Genomic DNA, 20,614 nt, shown 5'->3' on the forward strand with positions numbered 1-20,614 from the left:
TCACAGTCAGCTACATGTAGGAGATACACACCTCTAACACTCACAAATGTCTCATCTCCGCAAGATACACACACACAAAAACACCCCTAAACTTGTATCTCCGACAGACACAGATGCAACAATGCTTACAAAAGTCTTACATCCTAGAAACACACATATGAACACCCACAAAGTCTTACAATAAAGGCCAAACATCCATACACAACTACTACACCCTCAGAAGCCTGGACATGGCCACACTAACAACCCCATACTATCTTAACTTTCAGAGATGCAGAGTAAACATTTCAACTCACTGAAAGGAAAAATACAATTCTTGGATTTACCTTAGCTGTAGATGTATCATGTTAACATTTGAGACAAAATGTAAATATGCACTTTTGTATTGTATACCCTCATCCTTCATAAATACAATGCTTCATTCCCTTACCCTGAATAAATTCTACATTTCTGAACTTTTAATTGATTTAATTTCAAGTCAGTAAAGAGGTGTACAGCTAAATTACTCCACAACCATGGCTACAAATTCATTTTAACTACACTCAATTTCAGGAGTAAATTCTCGGACAATGTTAGCACATGCACTACAAAAATGTTCTGTGTTCCTACCTTGTCACTGTCAACCGTGTTCTGTGAAGTTCTGGAGGCTATGGAGATAGTGTCGGGCTGGCTGCTGCCGTCACCCTGACTGTCTGCATCATCCCCTGTGTCCCTGGAATAGGAGTCACACAAAATACCAAATAAAACATTTGATTGCAAACATCAGTCAAAAGAACCAAAATATATTATTAGTGGCTCCACACTGCAATAATTCAGAAGGCAGAGCTTTCAGTGAAGAAGTTTCTAATGTGGATAGGCGTTCCTGTTATTCACAGAGATTCTTACCTTTTGTTGTTATTACGCTGCTTGGCAGGTGTTTTAGGCATGTGGATGGGCTCTTTAAGTGGCCCCTTCAAGTGGACCATCCTCTCTTGAATCACCTCACGAATATTTTTGATCCACTCCTGTTTCACCTCGATGCTGGATGCCTGTGGAAGAAAAAATAGCAGCCACCAATCATGTTTATTGACAGTTTATGCTTGTCAGAGACAACATGGCTGCTGCCAGTCATACTGTATGCACTCACCACTGAACTTTATGCTTGTAGGAACATGGCCACCGCTGATCATATCTATTCATATCTATTAATATTATGCCAACTGAAGAGAACACGTCCATTCATATTTAGTCTGCCCAGAAGTCTGCACATTCAACATCAAATTCTCAAGGAACATGGAAATATGTTCGCATCCACATGAATATCCTACTTAATGAGCAAAGCTACACATTGACCACACATCTTATCAAATCAGTGTTTAACATGCTTCAGATTGTAAACAGGAAATGTTCACTTTCCTGTCAGGTGCACCCTTCTTTCGTCACTGAGTTCTGAAGTAAATCTGAGGTTGAGATGCAGAAGCAGCAGCAGCGATGGAGATGCTTTTCACACCATGTAATTAATTATCCAGGCCTTTCAGCATGCACTCAGAGTAACTGGGCTCCTGTCATCCCAAGAGGATATAACTGGGAATAGGTGCTGAGATTGAAAAACCCATTCACGCAGTGTGGAGGTGGCAAGTGCTGTTTCTTCAAGCTCTGTAAAATCTCACTTTCCACTCCAACCCACCTCATATTCCTTATAGCCCACCATCGGCCAGATCCAGCCACCAGTTTTTACAGGGTAGGGTACAGATCAGGGTCAAATACAGATATTAATGAAGAATTTCTTTTTTTATTTGTATGTATTTGAAATAATTGCAAATGAATGGGCCCAAACAAATGATTCCTATTTGAAGCAAATACTTTCATTAGAAACCAAATACTTGTAATATTTCAAATTATTCAAAAAATGAATTCAAATATTATTTCAAAGAAATATGAAATATTTCAAGAATTTCCAAATAAGTCATTCAAATACTTTTCAAATAAATTTAAAATACTTTCATCTAATACAGTGCCCAGGAATGTAGCAGCTTTTATAAAAATGGCTATCATAGTCTGGGCTCCACCCATTGCCAGGTGAAGGGACGTTGTGGCCCAATGTTGATTGACAACACCACTGGAATTAATCAGCCAATTAACACTGCTATGTTTGAGTGCCAGTTTGAGCACACCTGGGTGGAGTGTTTTTTTTTTGGAAAGTTGTATTGTGTGCTGTGTACTGACCAGCCTTGTGTTTTTACCCCCGCTTATTTGACAATCTCTTCTGGCTACCAACCTATCTGAAAACTCACTGACTAAAATTAAGATGAAGGCCGCTCGATTGTTTGTATTATGGCACCTGTGAGATCTAAGATTCTTGAGCTCTATGACCTTGAGGCATTGGAGTCACCTGTGACCCCAGTCAGAAATTTGTCTTTCTCATTTAAAGATTTGTTACCAAAACATTTGTGATGTGTATGTCTACATATATGATTGATTTCCATTATATTGTATATACATATTTTATATTTTATTATATGTTATATACATAGTATGGCGAAATTAAATTAGTGTTTGCATCTATGTGATACTAGAAAATGAAATTATGAAATTTTCAACTCATTGTATAATATTTATTTTATACTGTCAAGTGTTTCATTTGATACAATGATCACAGTCAATAAATAATAATAATAATACAAAATTACTGGAGAAAACTAGGGGCAGTAACCATGAAACACAATTAAATTAACAGTTTAAAAAGATCATCACATAGATGTAACTGGTGAGTGTTCAGAGTACAATTGTTGTAGGAGACATTAAACTTTAGATGATGTAATGCATTTATTGAAGATAAACAAGGTAAGAAACAAAGGTGACAATGGAATAGGATCCATAATGTCCAGAACAATATTTTTGCAAAATGCACGAAATATCAAACGGTCAAATGCTTTGATGAAATCTGTATGTTTTAACAAAGACACACACTGTCATCGATGCATTGCACCTGCCATGTCTTTAACTGACACTAGAGATAGGTTGGCTAACTGTGAGTGAGCAAGTGACTGAGTTAGTGACATCACAGATCTATGAGGTGTTTAGCATTTAGAAATGCCCTGGAGTAAAAAAATTACCCCATATGGGAATTGAAAGGTACTGATAGAATTTGCAATACATCCATAAATTAAATACTCTAGTAATTGCACATCCACATTGTTTCAAATAGTTTCTAATTCTTTGCTTTCAAATATGTCAAATAATCCATATAAGTGTTAATGGACCTTCCATTCGTAATTGGGAACAATCTTTGGGAATCCCTGAGCTGCAAGTAGTGAGTAAATGAAGTGGCTATTAGGGACTGGGGTATCCTTCTACATTCCACACTGGGAAGCTGACAGAAGCAGAGCGCACAGCAGCATCCAATTCACCAAACACTTGGTCTGACATGGTTGTTTAGTGAAAAACAAAAATTTGGAAGAATGAGAAGAAAATGGTTTTGGTGAACTTTTTTTTTAAAGAAAATGCTTTGGTAACACTTTACAATAAGGTCACATGAATTGGCATTAACTAATGTAGCTGTTAACATCAATTAATGATGTACGAATACATTAATTAATCATGAAATGTATTTATCAGTTAACAAATACATTAACTAATGCATAAGTTACATGATTATTTATACATTATACATGTATACATGTTTTTTAATCGCAACATGAATTGGCATTAACTAATGTAGTTTTTAACATGAATTAATGATGTACAACTACATTAACAACTACATTAGTGAAGTTAGTGTCAGTTATTGTAAAGTATTACCAATGCCTTTTATACAGTGCCAAGCAAAAATGATTTGAACAGAATCGCAATTCACCTGTCTGGTTTCCCTTTTTCCAAAGCTGTGTGAAAAAGGCATGGAAAGGTCTTGGAAATAGTAGTGATTACATGTATCTTTGTCTATTATCACAAAACAAGTCGAACGATGTAGGAGTACATTTAAAAAATCAGCACTAGAGTGTTACTTTTGTTTTCCCATAGACTCAGCGGTCCCTTTGGGGCTGTGTTGGGGAGATGTAATTAGCTCGCCCTGAATCATGACACTGAAATTCTGTTGAACAGGCAATTTTTTAAGCCTCCAAATAACAACTTAACTTCTGGTCCTGGTACACAAACCAGTTGAACCAGGGTAGAGAGGTGATAAAGGCCCAACAGGACTGCCTCATCAACAGACAGTATGAAGCCATGTGCCAACTGAGAAATTGCAACATGGATACTGCTTCTACAACTGCTTATTCACACTGTTGAGAATAATACATTAAATAGTATGGGAGCTCAGTCTCAAGGTCAAAAAATGGCCAACTGTATCAGGACATGGCAGAGACTGGGTTCTCTGTGGAAGATGTGCAGTGATACTATCAACCAATCACATCTCTCTACTCTGTTCCAAGAGGCCTCTATCCACAGTCAAGCCACATTCGAAATGCTCCACGCTGCAAGGAACATACCTTTAGGACGGTCTTGTTGTCGGATGAGGGGGTCCTTCCTGCCCACAAGGCAAATTTACAAGGGTCTCCTTCAATGTGCTCTGTCACCCCCAGCTCTGATGTCTAACAGCAGATAAGCACACATATATCATTTATTAACTTTATGTCAACAGAAATTGTCCTTGTACAATTTATATCAGTGACAGTTATTCCACTATTAATATATCAGTAGCATATAAAATATAATTTTGGTAAATTAAATTTTGCTGTTGCGAGAACTCCTTATCTCTTCAACTGGATATATAACCAAGTAATGCTAAGATTTCTGTGAGTTTTTACATTTTTCTATGAGTTTTTAAATAAACGTTTCAATAGTATGTTGTACAATAAAAAACACCTTTTAAATACAAAAGCATACAAAATCCTTCCACAAATCAAATTAATTGAAGTTTAAATATTATATATTCACACAAGCAGGTTCGGGAAGGGGTTATGCCTTATACCTCTGAAAAAAAAAGAATATTCAGGGTAATCCATCCTATTTTGCAAAAAAAAAAAAAAAACCATGAGCAACACAATCTACAGTTTCAATTTCTGTGGAGTCCCTATAGACAGCATTCATGTGAGTGAAGCAGCTGGTCTCGGTCAAGTATGCATTCTTTGATAACAAATACATTAAAACAACATTTCTTTTCCTCATATACTCAATACTCTCACTCATGTTATAGTGATTTCTCCAAAGTTTTATGTGAGTATATGTGAGTATATATATATATATATATATATATATACATATGCATTTGCAAGCATGTGTGGTGATGTGATGTTATTTTGCATGCCACATGTAGCTATGCCTCAGGTGCCCTGATTGGAGAACAGAACAGTGTGTCCTTGTGGTGAGCAATGGGGAGGGGGCATTGGCTGGGAGCACACCAGGAGCTAATCAGCACTCAATGCTTTCTGCAGTGCAGGTAGGGCTTCACATATCCATACCCATAACAGACAAGACAAACTAATCAATCACCAATCTCCTTGGGCTGCCGGGTTAACAAAGCACCTTTTTCACTGTCCAGTATTTACATTAGTTTACTTTATGTAACATGTATTATCATCACTATTTTAAACTATTCACTAAATTTTAAATAGTGTGTATTACTACAAAATATGTAGAATACTAGCAGAATAACAGTGAAAATTAAAGTTCTCTCAAGCCATCCATTGTTTTATGGTTATGCTGCACAAAGTTTAATAATAAGGGCAACCTGTAGGCCCCGTCCTGCCCAGAGACATGGAAGGCCCCTCCCACAAAAGGACCTAGTGAAACAGAAGGCCACGCCCAGAAAAACAGAACACCCTGGCCTACCAACAGCCTGGTCTTGTAGACATATTTGGTCCGTCCTGCAGAGTCTTTTATCTCCTTGCTAAAGACCAGCGATATCTCAAAGAGGAAGAGGTGGCGGTCCCGGCCTTTGCGGATCAGTGACTTGGGGTCCCAAACTTGGAAAGTGTCTTGAAGAATGAGTTCCCCATGGACCTCAAGAGTCTCATCAAATCCTAGGGGACAAAGCCAGTAGAGGATTGTAAAGTGCAAGACTATCAGGGTGACTATCAAATTCAACAACAATTGAACCTGTAACTCATTTATGCACTTTCAGATGTGTGTCAGATCTCCAATTTCAAATACATAGCCCTTCCAGCATGTTAATGCACCTCACCTTCCAGCATGCTGACATGCATGGCATCATTGGCTCTCTTGGGGACACTCAGCATCACCTCCAGCCCATCCTTAAGCTCACCTTTCCCCTCCTCACTGCATGCCAGGAGCTCCTGTCCAAATAAAAGCGCAGCCACCGCCCTGTAAGCTCAGGAAGGTTACCACGAATATGCACGAATTGGAATTCACTCTTACTTTCAGGCAGGGAAATCAATAATATCGACAATATTAATTATTCCATTCTATGGAGGTTGTACTACGGTTCTTCAGATCTCCCTCCTGAATGCTGATAAGAATAAATCCAATACTTAACAGTTTTGATCAAACAGACATTTGAACACTGATCCAAGTTATTTATGTCTGATCTTATGCTCAATAACTCGAATAATCCTACAGCTGTTCCTTAATTATGTTTGTTCAGTCACACATTCTGTTGTGCTGCAAGGGTACAGTCAGCAGTGTGCCAAGGGAAGAAAAGGGCTCATAACCAAAAGACTGGAGGTTCAATTCCCACATGGAGCACAGCTATAGTACAGTACTGCTAAGCATGATTGATTGATTTCTTTAGCAAATATCCTCTACACTGGATAACATATAAACAGTTGGGTATGTAAGATTTCCCAAATCACTATACTATAATCAACATTAATGATACATTACAGTTTTGAAGTGATATATACAATACATGCACTGAATAAAATATATTTGTAAATGTATTATTTATTATATATAATGCAATATATTTATCAGGTCTGAAAGTAAAAGACTCACAGCAGTAAATACGAACACAACTTTCCAGTTCTGAAGTCTTTATTAAAACATTAGAAATTCACTGATAAGCATTAGCATGTCTAATGCACCTGGGTATTGATTCCTAGCCATTGATTCGTCCTTCAGACAGGAAATTTGCATCTGAAAGCCATTCTGTACAACATTCCCTGAATAAGTGCTGTCACACAGCTCATTCTGAAATATGCCAGCAACAAAGACTACTGCAGAGCATGGAGGAAGACTCCACAAAGAAACAGCCAACGGTGAGAATACGCCAACACACAGAAATGGAGAGTGCATATCACCATCATATCTCAGAGTTCCCAGCTTATTGTGATGTCCTGTACCTTAAGCAGGAGCTGATACTTTGTGATCCTTTGTACCGGCTTGATCAGGTAGGAGGAGATGGAATTTGACAGGTTGTGCCTTTGCTGAATTTCCTGTGAACAGAATGCAAGGTGTGACTAAGATTTATAACGATGTGCAAAATGAGTTTCCACCACCAGCAATGTACACTTAAGCGTGTCCTGCTTAATCCAGTTCAGATGATGGAGAATATAATAGGCACTGGCACTGACAGAGGTCCAGGTCAGAATGAAAGGAACTCTGTGGCACCACCTACAGGCAGCTCATATCATTGGGATGCAAAATGCTGCAATGCATTTTATCAGGAATCATTAAAAAAATATTTTAATAATACAGCAATACAAACTGAGATTACAATTATAATAAAAATGAAAGATCAGGTTAACTGAAACTCACATCAAAGAAACTCCCAGCGTGCTCCAAGATTAGCTGGCTGGAATCAGGCTTGTTTTTACAATATGTCACATACATATGGAATTTATCCGCCTTGCAAAGAGAAAGAGTGACACGAGATTACTTGAGAATAGGCATATTATGCTTCTATATTTACAGACAGAGATACTTTTTAGTGCTTTACTTTTTAAGAGACATCTTAATACAATTGTATTGTATTAGTATCAAATTTCTTCCATAATGATTTCAGTCTCTAAGGTTTCCTTGTAAACTTCACAGTAAAACACTATTAGACAGCATGACCATTTGAATTGCTCATTGTTGAAATGGCATTATGAGCCGGCAAATTAGGACCTTACCCATGTGACAAAACAGTGACCCACATCCTCTGGTAACTGTTCATAATTCACCAGTTCTTTAAGGAAAATGCTGCAATAACAAATTAAATTAAATACCACTTATACACATTATCTATTATGAGCCATGCTTATTAATATCTCATAATTGGCTAATCACCAGAGAGGCAGCTAATCAATATACAATATTGATTACCAAATTTCACTGTGTAAACTATGAACATTGTAAGTCTGCCAATGGTTATTATGTACCTCTAAATATCTAACACTATTTTATCCTTACAGCCAATACACTGAGAAGCTCTTAAGAGTTTATCCGAAACAACTATACAACTAAAAACCTGTTTGAAATTCTTACTTGTTATGGAAATCATAGATTTCCTGAATATTTCCAAAGATGATATGCTCCTTGTTAATGATTCCTGGTGGAACTTCTTCTACCCCACTGGTCATCTCCCACATGTAGGTCTAGAGGTACACATTAAGGGAATACACATAAATAACCATCCCAGAAAACGCTGACTTAACCTGAGTGCATTGTGTGATAGCTAATTGTTGGTCCCAAGCCTTCTGGAGACCATCCATACCTCATATCTCTGTACAATACACAAGTAACATTGTGTTGTACTTTTCTGAGTTATACACTCTTGTGCGTTGCTGTTTAAGTATAAAATAATTATATAAATATATAAAAATAAATATAAAATAAGCAAAAACACTTACCTCTAAACATTCATGCAAGTCCCTGACATAGGCTTTTTCAGTTTGTAGGAGTTCAGCCATTATAAACCTTGAATCATAAAAGAACATAAGAATGTCAATACTCTGCAAAGTGAAGAATAATATTAACCCAAGAAAAAATATTACATTTATATTTTAAAATGATTAAATTTACACTTTAAAATATCCCCTTATATTTTAGAAACACGTATTAATTTGGAAGACACTTTTGTCCAAAATTACTTTCGAGGTCATTATTTATGTAATTATATCCATATGTGTTAACAATAATATACTGTACTGCAGTATTCCATTCAAACTGTACCACTGTTAGCTTAAACCTATAGAATATGAGCAATAGGAATGTGGTAGGGATATGTAACAAAAATATAATTTTAACTCTGTTGTATGCTATATGAGAAAGGACTTAAACACACTCTTTCTTCCTGGCTGACTTCCTCTTCTCCTCATTGACCTCGTGGTTGGGGTCGCGCAGTTTCACCTCACGGTCGGTCAGGCTCGCTGGGATTATGTCCAGCTCCAGGTCTTTATTATCCTATAAAAAAACAGGCTATTTGTGACACACTCTCCTGCTCTGTGTATGGATACGTATGCGTTTGTGCATGTGTGTGTGCGTGTGTGTGTGCGCGTGTCTTTTTCTGTGTGAGCATGTGTGTGCGTATGTGTGTTTTAATCCTTTGGGGGCAGGCTGGCTTCTCCGATAGGCCAGTAGCATGCTACCCTGTAGATGCTACCCTGCAGAGCTGTACTGTAATTGGGTGCAGAAGAAGACAGAGTGGATTGGGGTCCTGTTTGCATGCTGTACTGACAGAAGCTGGCTGCAGGGAAGGTGACTGCTATTTTTGTCCAGCCATGGTCAAGCAGCAATGTAGGGCAGACTGTTTATGAGCATTTTCAAGAGGAAGGCCACATGGACCCACTTCATCGTAAATCACGACAACTGCCTTAATTCTTCTGAAATGTCAGGATAAAAAGAATACACTTGCAATCCTAAACAACAATAACAATCATCATTATCATCTCATCCACCATCATCGCCATCAACATCAACAGTATCTTCTTCAGGATTATCATGAAAATGACCATTTTTAACATCATAGCTTCCTCTTTCCCTTAAAACTGAAGCATTTCCTGTTGTAAAACTGAAGTGTTTCCTGTTTTCTGTCAGCAGTAAAACTAAAGTATTTCCTGTGCCTGCAGCATCTCTAGAAGTAAATCTGAGCTGAAGTTGAGTTCCTTAGGACGTCTTGGGATAAACAAATCATACGTCGACATGTTAATGTGAATGTGTGAATAAGTGAAAGCGGTAGTGGCATATTAGTGTGGATGTGTGTATGAGTGAAAGCTGTAGTGGCATATGAGTGTGGATGTGTGTATGGTGTGGGTTCACTGTATATGTTAGTGGGTGGGGTAGTCCTCCTGGGCAAGCTGAAATGCAAGGTACACAATCACTGCTGAAATAACACAGCAGGACTGGGGTCAATTCTATTCAAATTCAGTCAATTTGTGAAATGTTCTGAAATTCTGAACTTAGATTAATTCCTTACACATGTCAGTAATGTTCGACTACAATTTTCAGCCGATTCATTCAATTTCAGTTACTTTCCTGAATTGACTGAGTTGCCCAAGTAGAAATTGAACTGGCCCCATTTCTGGACTATATATGTCACTAATCAAAACATGGCTCAGATGGAGAGACTATCATTTGGCTGGAGAGACTACTGATCAGGTAAAGATTATTGTCCTGCTAGAGGGACTACTGTTCTGTTCTAGAGCCAGCCATTGAGGTGCAGGTGGCTCACCTCAGAGCTGATCCCCAACGACTGTTCCAGGCTGGCACGGTACTTCCCTATGCGAAGGGAGAAGTCCCGGTAGCGCTTGTCCACTGTGGCCACCCACTTCTTCAGCTCGGTTACGTGGACGTGTCCCTTCTCCACGAAGCTGTCCGCCAGCTGGATGAGCAACTTCACCTTCTCCTGAGTTTGCTGAAGGCCACAAAATGGATTTGATGTCCATGTGTTCAGCGTGTTCAATATCTCATCAACTAAATCTGTGAGTAACAAACCTGCTCGCATAATTATCTTAGTACATATATTTCATTTGGGTTTCACTACATTTCTGATGGGATCATGGCCCACATTCCAAAAAAGAACTGGACTAAGCTCAAGCATAAATTTAGGTTTGATCCACAATCAGCATGGCAGCACATGAAGGTTACTGCTGTCCTTACCTTAGCAGAAACTCTGAACTCTCCATACTCCTTCAGTAGTTCCTGAGTTCTCTCTTGTGTTTCCCCAGGGGACGTGTGTGTGGAGAGGAAGTACTCTCCTCTTTCCTGGATCCAGTCTAAGGCCTAAAGAAAGAGCCAACAGAGTAAAATGGAAGCGGAAGTGCCTAATTAAGCTACATCCCATCCAAGAAAGGATCGAAACTCTGCCAGAACCTGTGAGCAGCATCCCCCTCTGCTTGAGTAAATGGACGATTTCAGCACCAGCAGAGATTTGACCTGGATGTTGTGAGAATGGCATGTTTAGCCTGTACATGAAACAGTATTTGATCTGAGAAAGTTGACGGTTGTTGTGCTTTACCACCCATGAAGGTGATGTCTCACTCTAGAGTGCTGGGTTAAATGTGGAAGCATGTGGTAACAATAGAACTGCAACCATCCTCCAAATCCAATAAATACACCAAATTCTTGAAAGAAAATGAATGTGAATATACTGATAGCAGAATTAAAGATAACTGTACCTTGTTTTTACAAAAAGACTGTAATATTTGTCCAGCTGTGGAACATCTCTATCTTTCACTCATTAATTCAAAGATCATTTTCCTGGATGTGGACCCTGGTATCACCAAGCCAATTATTCTCAGGCACCACAATAATACTTCCTTTGTAGCACTACTTTCTCATCACTGTGAGAGATACAACTCCTTCCTGTTGTGCTACAATACTACAACTGACCCACCTGCTTGGCATTGCGCTCAAACACCACATACTGCTGGCACTGGTCCAGCCGACGTTTCTTCATGGTCCAGAAGTGTAGCACTCTGTTCTCCCTCTGCAGAAGCTCCTGGAGAATGGCTGAGAGCAGCAGGGACATTAGGTGCACACAGATATTCTTAAGGTACCTTCACACTGAGAATGCTAACTATAACAATAACAACATAAGCAATATATTTGTCTCAAGTAAACATTATGGTCACACTAGAGTGATAAATATAAATGCAGTCAGAACGATAACTATAACTATAAATTTGGATGGTGCACAGAGCGATTTTCATGCAGGCACAATGATAAAGTACCTTCAGACAATCAAAAGTGAGTTCTAAAGTGAAAAATCTCTGCATCGCATCTTTCACTGACAGGATCCTTCCATGACTGACATCCCACCGTCCCGCACACATTACTCAGCTACAGTATGCCATTTAGTTTGAATGAGAAACTTATTGAAGAAGTTCATGAGGGCTTCCTGAATCACGTCTCTTGTTTAAATGTATTATCCTGTATGAGAGCCAGGATGTGATTGAATTACCATTGGTTCATGCGAAGTATGAATAGACTTCAAGGGTCTCTCAGCACAGTGTTTGACTCACCCAACTCCACTCTCTTGTACAGCAACTCATGTACCAAAATTTACCAACTGTGCCTTTTGTTTATTTTTGAAAGTGGGTACAGTAGCATAAAATCTGTGAAATAGTCATCCTCCATCTTCCAGTAATAACATTCACAAAATTATTGTGGAACATTGTGGAACAATTTCATTGTTCGTGTACGCTTGCGCAATGTTATATTGTGTATCGTTATAGTTGTGATTATCATTTATAGTTTTAGTGCCATGTGTGAAGGTACCTTTAAATAAACACATCTCTCTCGATACATATTCTTACACACACATCTCTGTACATACTCTAACATAGTTACGTACACGTATGTGCCTCCTTCAGGCCGTTTCAATGCATCTCAACAGTATTTCAGTTGTGCACCATATCCTGTTCCACAACACTCTGGTAAAGGGTGGAGTACGTGGTGGACTCATGACGGACTCAATTTTCAGGCCATAAACCATAAAAGCAGCCCTAAACCATCACCATCCTGTCATGTTTCATGTTATTAATGGGTAAATACACAGTGGGGTTTTCTCCATGCTAATTTTCGTACTGAGCTCAATGGGAGAATTAGCATGGTGGAACCCCAATCCTGATGGAGTCAGGAGTCCTGACCTTTGACTTGCTGCTCCGGTCCGCGGGTGTGGCCTGCGGCTCCAGCCATGCTTACGTTGTTTCGGTGGATGTACTTGAGAAAGACCTCCGCGTTCCTCCTGGCAAGGGTGCAGGCCTGCCACAAATAGATACCCAATGTAACACAGAGCCACAGGGACAACAGAGAAATGAGCAACTGGCAACACCCTGGGGAATTGTGGGTAAGTACAGATTCTAACTGGGGCCTGATCCTAGACCCTACACAGCATCCATGTACTGCACATATCCCATAAAACCTCTCACTTCACATCTGCAAACAATCGCACTGGTCATAATGACTGGTTGTGATGTATCAAACAGAACAGACCACTTATGTTACACGATACACCAGATTACACACATCACTTGAACTGCACTACACTGCTAATATTTGGACGCTGTCATTGCAAATGATGTCTGACGAAAACTGGCTTCACTGCCTGAGGCTATCTTAGATATGCTGGATTTTCTCAGCAATTTTGTCTCATTTTTTGTGAGAATAACCATGTGAATTGCCTGACCACACTCTGCATTAATGTGCTGTATAGCACTATTAATGTATAGAAACCAGTGCTGGAATCAGTCTGTTGTGCTGTTGCTGTTTTAAATTGAGAGTTCGGGTTGTGCTGATGTAGGCCAAGGCTGCGGAGCAGAGGGAAAATGTAATGTAAGACAACACTGCAACTGCAGGTCACATCAGTGATTCCCTGGACTACACGTGCTAAATAAAACTACAGCACAAGTCTACTGCTTCCCACAAGGCCATAGTGCACTTGGACTGCGTCAATGTACTGCGTCAAAAATTCCTGAGATGAGTTGGTAACATTTTAATTAAGTGGAAAGGTTGAATGTGATGCCATTTCTCAGTTTGCATAGTCATGTAAGGAATGTAAAGGGGGTGATTAGGTGGTCAGAGAGAGTCAGTCTGAGGGAAGATGTCTCTGCGTGCTTTAGGTGTTCAGCTTCAGCTAGCTGTTTAAAGCCACTGCACTTTCATTGCACATATTTTCAGACATTTTCAAGTGTATGTCCTCCAAGGTCGTTAAAGGGCACTCTGAGGACACACCTTCAGGAAGGCCTCCTTCTGCTCCAGGTGTTTGCTGATGAGCGGAATTACGTGGTCTGTCTCTGCGCAGGCCCCAAACTTATCGTGACCCCCACACCAGTCCTCATCCCTCCTGTACTCCTGTTCCAGACTCTCCAGCACACTGCACACCTGCAAGGAAGAAGTGTATACTTCAACTGTGTGACCGGTAGTATTTCAGTACAGAAAAGTGTGGTGCTTCTGGATATGTGCTTCATCATATTGCTATTATTATGACAGAACAAAATATATTAATACAATTATACATGAGACAATACAATTCAGTTCCAAGACTGAAATAATACAACATCAGTACACACTACCATTTTTTAATTTCTGTAATGTAATCCACAAGCGCATGGCATATTCACTTGGTTATGATGAACATTCAGTCTGTTTTGCGTAATTGACATTTCTGTTAAGGCAAGACCAAACAATGAAAGCTACTGTAATAAACATCACTCCATGAGGATCTGTAGTTTCTAACTGCGATACCACGATGAGGTGTGCAGTTAGTGCAAGAAAATAGTGTGTGTGTAACTCTGTGTATAACTTCAGCTAGCGCAAACAAATTTAACCAAATATTGTGGCAAAATCCAAAACAGTATTTCAAAGACCTAACCCAGGAATAAAATCATAACGTGTGTATAGGCTCAATGTAAAAAAATCAGTTGTTGAACTCCTGTACAAATACAGAATTCCCCCAGGGGGCGCTGCAAACACCACTGGGACTCACCTGCTCTGATGTCTTGTAGAAGGCCACCGAGGCATTTACCAGCTTGAGGCGGTCCTCCATCTTCAGCATGAGCTGCTGCCAGTGCAGCGCCACTTTCTCCGCGCAGCCGCGTATGGCGTCGGGGTCGTAGTGGCCCGCCTGCAGCATGGCCTCCGCTTTCTGCTGCACCTGCAGCGCGCTCTGGTGCGTCTTCTGCAGGGAGTTGGCGTGGAACAGTGACTGGTGGATAAGGGTGGGACATAGTACGTAGTTAGTGATGTCCATCCTTTACACACCTCAGGGTTTCCCCCTTCAATCAATTGCTGCAATTAATTCACCAAGTCTTAACAAACGAGGCCTATGGATGCTTCTTTTTAGGTCATGCGCAGATCACTGCACACAGTTACTGTACATCATGTGCAAGAAGATTACTTAATTGCATATGAAACTACTGTATTTTGTTTGACTACAAGTAGGGCTGGCAATATGGCCTAAAAATAACATTTCTTATGGACAATTCACTATTTTTTTCTCAATTCTTAATGTTTTTCTCCAGACAAACTAAAAAATATCAAGGCATAATTTAAATAAATATTTTCTTATTAAGAATAAAATAAAATTAATAAATTAATAACAAGACTTGTGTTCTGTATCAACTAGGGCTACATGTGCAATGACAATTGTGCAAGAATAACAAACAAACAGGCACCACTTGCAAAGATATTATCAGTGTGTATACATTATTTAAATAGAAAATAGAAAAATTGCATCTAGTAGGCTATCCCTGAAAAAACAAACAGCAAAATAAGAAAATTGCTGTCAAACAAAACAATGTTCCTTTCGTTTTCTCTTACAGGGCTTTCGCAAGAAACACAAGCCTGTCTATTGCCTCTGGCTTGAGGCATGCCCTGTGGCATGTTAATGTTCGATGTACAATGTTCTTTCGCCCGCAGTGATGTAAAACGGGGCAGTGCTACTTCCACAAAATATTTGATGCTCGACAGCTCACATCAATTTGGATCAATTGTTCTTCTCTTGTCCTCTTTATGAACCCACCCTTTTTTTTCAACTGTGTAGTCTGTGTATGGAATGTCACAGAATCTGTAATTCCATGACACAGTAACTTACATTGCCTCTTAGCAGGCATTTTTTGGAGGGGGAGGGCAGCTAGCATCTGCATCTCGCAGTGTCACACATTGCTCACATTTCACTGTGATTTTCTGTAGCAGGTGCTGGAATAATGTTTTTGTGCTGCACTTTTAATTGCAATAGACTTTCAACTTAACACAGGACAGTGATGTGCTTGACGTCACACCCCGCAAAACGGGACCACTTCCATATCACTGAAGTGACAGTGCTGCCTTTTTTGGGAATTATCTCATCCTCACAAGAACCGTTGCTTGTCACCATCTTGATAGCATATCTGGCTGACTGGAAATACATTTCATGGGCGTGATATCCAGGAATGTGATGGGTGATTAGCAGGTACAGCAGGCACAGTCTGAGTGGGATCAGCTACTGCATTTGTGCACATTATAACATAAAATATTAATTCTGTGATTCAGACACATAGATTTGAATGAATTGATTTGAATCTATTTATCACCCAGCCCTAACTACACCCCTAACTTTTAAGTAATGCTCAACATCTGCACATGAAAAATATTGTCATCCTTCAATTATAAAACAAAAGTTTTTTCACTAAAGCACCCAGGGGCTTCTGTCATAAATAACATAGGAGTTGTGCTCAACAAGATTACATTATGAATTGTATGTATGTTGATAATTCCACTGAGACCATATTTAGCATTTTCAAAATATTTAAAGTCACTGTATTATATTCTAGACACTACAGCAACATGTCTCGACAATTTTGAGGTTTTCTCTCATAGTCACTGTCTTCATAATGACCAATATCCTTCACCTATCATAACACTACCAGATCTGTTTATTGGCTACACCAAAGTAGCACAGAAGAGAAAAAATAATTAATTAACAGTTAATAACATACTACTTTAATTTGATCTCCTGGGACTGTGCATAGAGAGTGGCTGTACTGTTTAAATTCTAGTGATTAATGACAGAATTTCAGATATGTGTGAGGAGAAATCATGGGAGATAACAATCAATAATCAATCCTGTGTCCACACATCTCCAGTCACGTGGTGAGAATAACCGTGATTTACGCTCATCAGTCCATTTACTGTGTCATTTGTTCTTTCTCACGGAATACTATGTTATGACATAACCTTTCTTAAAATGGCCAGACAACCTGTAAAGCTTGCACAGAGGAATCTTAACCATTTCCATATCAGCATGAATGTTCTGTTTGAATCCATTCTGGCTGTCTTCACATTCACATAAAGAATGAGGAAGAACAGGACTCTATTAAGTGAGAAAGAAGGAATTTTAGTGACCTTCCTGACAAAGCTCAAAACTCAAGCCTTTGCTTTTCAGTTCAATTCAAATTAAAATATAGGTTAAAAAAATACATTGGTTAAATACCTGGAGACTAATCATAAATTCATACTCGCTTTTTCTTTGAGGAGTGCATGAACATATTTGCTTTCTGTGCTATAACACTTTGCTTTAATTTGTAAACAAATCCAGAGGCAACATATTACACATGGAACACATTATTTCAAAGGAATTTTTTAATAAATGATAAATAATAATATTACCCCACTTGGAAACAACAATATTTAAGTATTATAAAAAATATCAAAAAAATTGTAATTGTTTAATTGTTTAGTTCTGGGTGGAAGGAAATGGTTCTCTTTTGTTCATTTCTGTTTCATGCAATAAAATCAAATGAGCTGGTTCCCAGGATTCTGCAAACACATGTATCCACAGCGATTTACTCAACATTTTTACATCAATTTATACGGCTGGATATACACTGAAGTACCCTGTTCAAAAGTACGACGGCAGTGTTCTATCCAGGAATCGAACCTGTGGTCATTACGATACCAGTTCCTTACCCATTATTCTACACTGCCACCACGGTTCTTAAAGCAGGTTGTTAAAAGATCTTGTGTTCAGGAATACATTCCATGGGGCTGATGAGTGCCATGCAGAACACACGTTCCCGGAGGTTTTCTTGGAGATTAATGGAAATAATGCACTGCTGTGACAGAGCGCCAAAAACCTCCATTCTAAATAACAGATTATTCTGTGTACTTGGTATGTTGGCAAAACAGATTCTCTTTGCTCCCAGTTGTAAGTTTACATTGTACCTGCTGTTCCCCCTGCTAAGCCCCATTACGTGTATATGCATGCTGAAGCAATTGGCCTCGTCAGCCCTGTTTGGCTGCTCACCTCGATGGCCAGCTGGAACTGCTCGTGCTCCCTCTGCAGTTGCTCCGCCTCCGACAAGGAACTGGCATTCACCACGCTGGCGTTGAGCATCGACTCCCCATTCCGGATCCATGCCAGGACCTGGGTACGTCACCATTCACATTCAAAAACATCCCAACTAATTCATAAGAATCTCTCTGTGACATCACACATCATTGGCCATCACAATGTTTTCCAAGAGTTGAATCCTGTCATGTGATATAGTTCACAGTAAAACATCTCCAAGTCCAAAGTAGCCAATCTCATCAAGTACATTAGTGCACATAATATGTTAGCAAGTAATTACAAAAAGTACTAGTAAGTAAACCTGTAACAGTACAACCACAAAACTACTGCAAGCAAATTCAGCTATCGTATTAATCATAGCCAGTTATCAAGTGTTATACAATGCGATAAATTATGGCACAAGTGAATTTGAGACATAGGGTCTGGGTTAATGAAGCCAATATTCAATCTGAAGAGGTAGGTCTTCTGTCTGCATGTAATGTCAGCCACCACTTCTTATCACAGTGCGGTCCAGAAGTTCAGCTCACACAGGTATGAACTGGAAAAACACATCACATGAGCAGCTCAACAGGAGCACCTGCAGCTGCCAGACCGACCAGTGGGGGCGCTGGTGTGCGATGAGGCTGTTGGAGATCGTCCTCATTCTGATTCAGGACTTCAGATAAATTGACGAATATGAAGTACGTTTAATGGAGGGTGCTAATGACCTGCAAGCATATGCTTCAAAAAAGCTTATCTTCACAATAATCCTTTTCATTTTTTTAAGTAAGTGGTGACAGTGGCTCTCTGCTCCGCCCAAAATGAATGAATTCTGAATAATGGCAGCGAGCTCTGAAACACATTAAATTTAACAGAAGAAGGATCAGCCAACATTGCTTAGGGAAATACTTAGCAGCATCCTGCTATTCCTCCCTTGATAAAATTAAACAGCTGACTTGCGATTGCTGCTAGTAACAAGCATGTAATTTCTGAAAATGCTGAATAAACATGAAGTGACAACCTTATAAAAAAGAATGAGGGAAAACATTCAGAGCTTGTTCACATTCAACCTTAGGACTCACAGAACAACACACTTTCACATATAACCACAGAAACTAACACACAGTACAGATTGATTTTACATATAACTGCAGGAACCAATTGCTCCAGAAATAAATAGGGAAAGATACATAAATTATCTTCCATTATTAATGAAATCTTTATAAATGTAATTTCATTTCATTTATATTTACCATGTTTACCATGGGGAATCATTCACAGCATCATGAGATTATGAGGAATTATTCATCTTTGTTTTAGCTCCTGACTTCAACAGTAGGAGGTTGTTCTATATTCCCAATCTTGTGGAAGGGATGGAGTGTCATATGTTTTATTGAAACTGTATGTCTGCCACAGTTTGGATCCACGATGTAGAGAACAGGGAGGGAGAACAGGATGTGAACTGAAAACACACTCCCCTTTCAGATCAGAAATGTCATTTTTGGATGTAAACTTCTATGCTTCAATGAAAAAAACCCATACACGTCACAAATATCTTAATGCGTATCATTGCATTAGTATTTTTTTCAATCGTAATCATTACATGCTACTGACTGAATCACAAAACAGAGAAGACAATGCTCAACATTGTTTTACACTTTAAAATTTAAATATTCCAGAGAGAATCAAACAATTAAGACGTAGTATTTAATCTACATGACAATCTAGAAAATGTACAATAGTAATGTCTTCATAACATCACTAGTATGCACAGTATGTAGATAACAATTCTGGTATGTGCATGTTTGACAAATTATATCTTTTTTTTATTACAATCCCATTGCTTTCCACACAAAACCTGAGGCAGACTGGTCTGTTGACTTAATCTAGTTTTAAGTGAATCACATTATAGTCACAGGGCTTCAAGAGTTTATGTCATGGGTATTACCAAACATCTGTGTTTGAACCCACAAATGAAGCTGCATTTCCTCTTGATGAAAACATCCCAAAAATTAACACGTGATTTTTGTATTTTACAAGAATTTCAGCAAATGTTTCTCAACTGTAAGCTGATGATACGCAGAAACAAACGAGGACAGATGTTCAAAATTACTGCATTGGCAATAAAAGATCCATAAGCCAGAGGCACACTAAGAGGATTGAAAACTAACCAGATGCACAACAATAGATGGGGAAACAAATCCCATGCACACTAACAGGAGAGGAAAACTAACCAAATGCATACTAATAGGAGGGAAACTGACTAGATGCACACTAACAGGAAATAAACCAAACCAGATGCACACTAACAGGAGAAAAACTAACTAGATACACACTAACAGGAGGAAAACTTACCAGATCCACACTAACAGGAAATAAAACTAACCAGATGCACACTAACGGGAGAAAAACTAACTAGATGCATACTAACAGGAGGAAAACGAACTA

The 20,614-nt window shown here is 39.0% G+C and overlaps 1 protein-coding gene across 3 annotated transcripts in view; it reads right to left on the reverse strand.

Annotated features, from left to right (window-relative positions):
* LOC118223676 (kalirin-like) overlaps positions 1-20,614 on the reverse strand; it is a 150,451-nt gene that overhangs the window by 51,895 nt on the left and 77,942 nt on the right. For 2 of the 3 annotated variants that reach the window (XM_035410526.1, XM_035410527.1), the window contains exons 16-33: positions 18,143-18,262; positions 14,846-15,064; positions 14,092-14,241; positions 13,008-13,122; positions 11,753-11,868; positions 11,017-11,139; positions 10,589-10,771; positions 9,203-9,321; positions 8,769-8,835; positions 8,404-8,513; positions 8,049-8,118; positions 7,693-7,782; positions 7,278-7,370; positions 6,161-6,272; positions 5,809-5,999; positions 4,467-4,568; positions 886-1,028; positions 610-712 (exon numbers count right to left, since the gene is read on the reverse strand). In XM_035410526.1, coding sequence (XP_035266417.1) covers positions 610-712; positions 886-1,028; positions 4,467-4,568; positions 5,809-5,999; positions 6,161-6,272; positions 7,278-7,370; positions 7,693-7,782; positions 8,049-8,118; positions 8,404-8,513; positions 8,769-8,835; positions 9,203-9,321; positions 10,589-10,771; positions 11,017-11,139; positions 11,753-11,868; positions 13,008-13,122; positions 14,092-14,241; positions 14,846-15,064; positions 18,143-18,262 — 2,226 coding nt within the window. Of the gene's footprint in view, positions 1-609; positions 713-885; positions 1,029-1,126; positions 1,270-4,466; positions 4,569-5,808; positions 6,000-6,160; positions 6,273-7,277; positions 7,371-7,692; positions 7,783-8,048; positions 8,119-8,403; positions 8,514-8,768; positions 8,836-9,202; positions 9,322-10,588; positions 10,772-11,016; positions 11,140-11,752; positions 11,869-13,007; positions 13,123-14,091; positions 14,242-14,845; positions 15,065-18,142; positions 18,263-20,614 lie in introns of those variants that run through there. The other variant, XM_035410528.1, reaches the window with a different exon arrangement.

This window comes from Anguilla anguilla, chromosome 3 (genome assembly GCF_013347855.1).
Source record: "Anguilla anguilla isolate fAngAng1 chromosome 3, fAngAng1.pri, whole genome shotgun sequence".
NCBI classification, from domain to species: domain Eukaryota; kingdom Metazoa; phylum Chordata; class Actinopteri; order Anguilliformes; family Anguillidae; genus Anguilla; species Anguilla anguilla.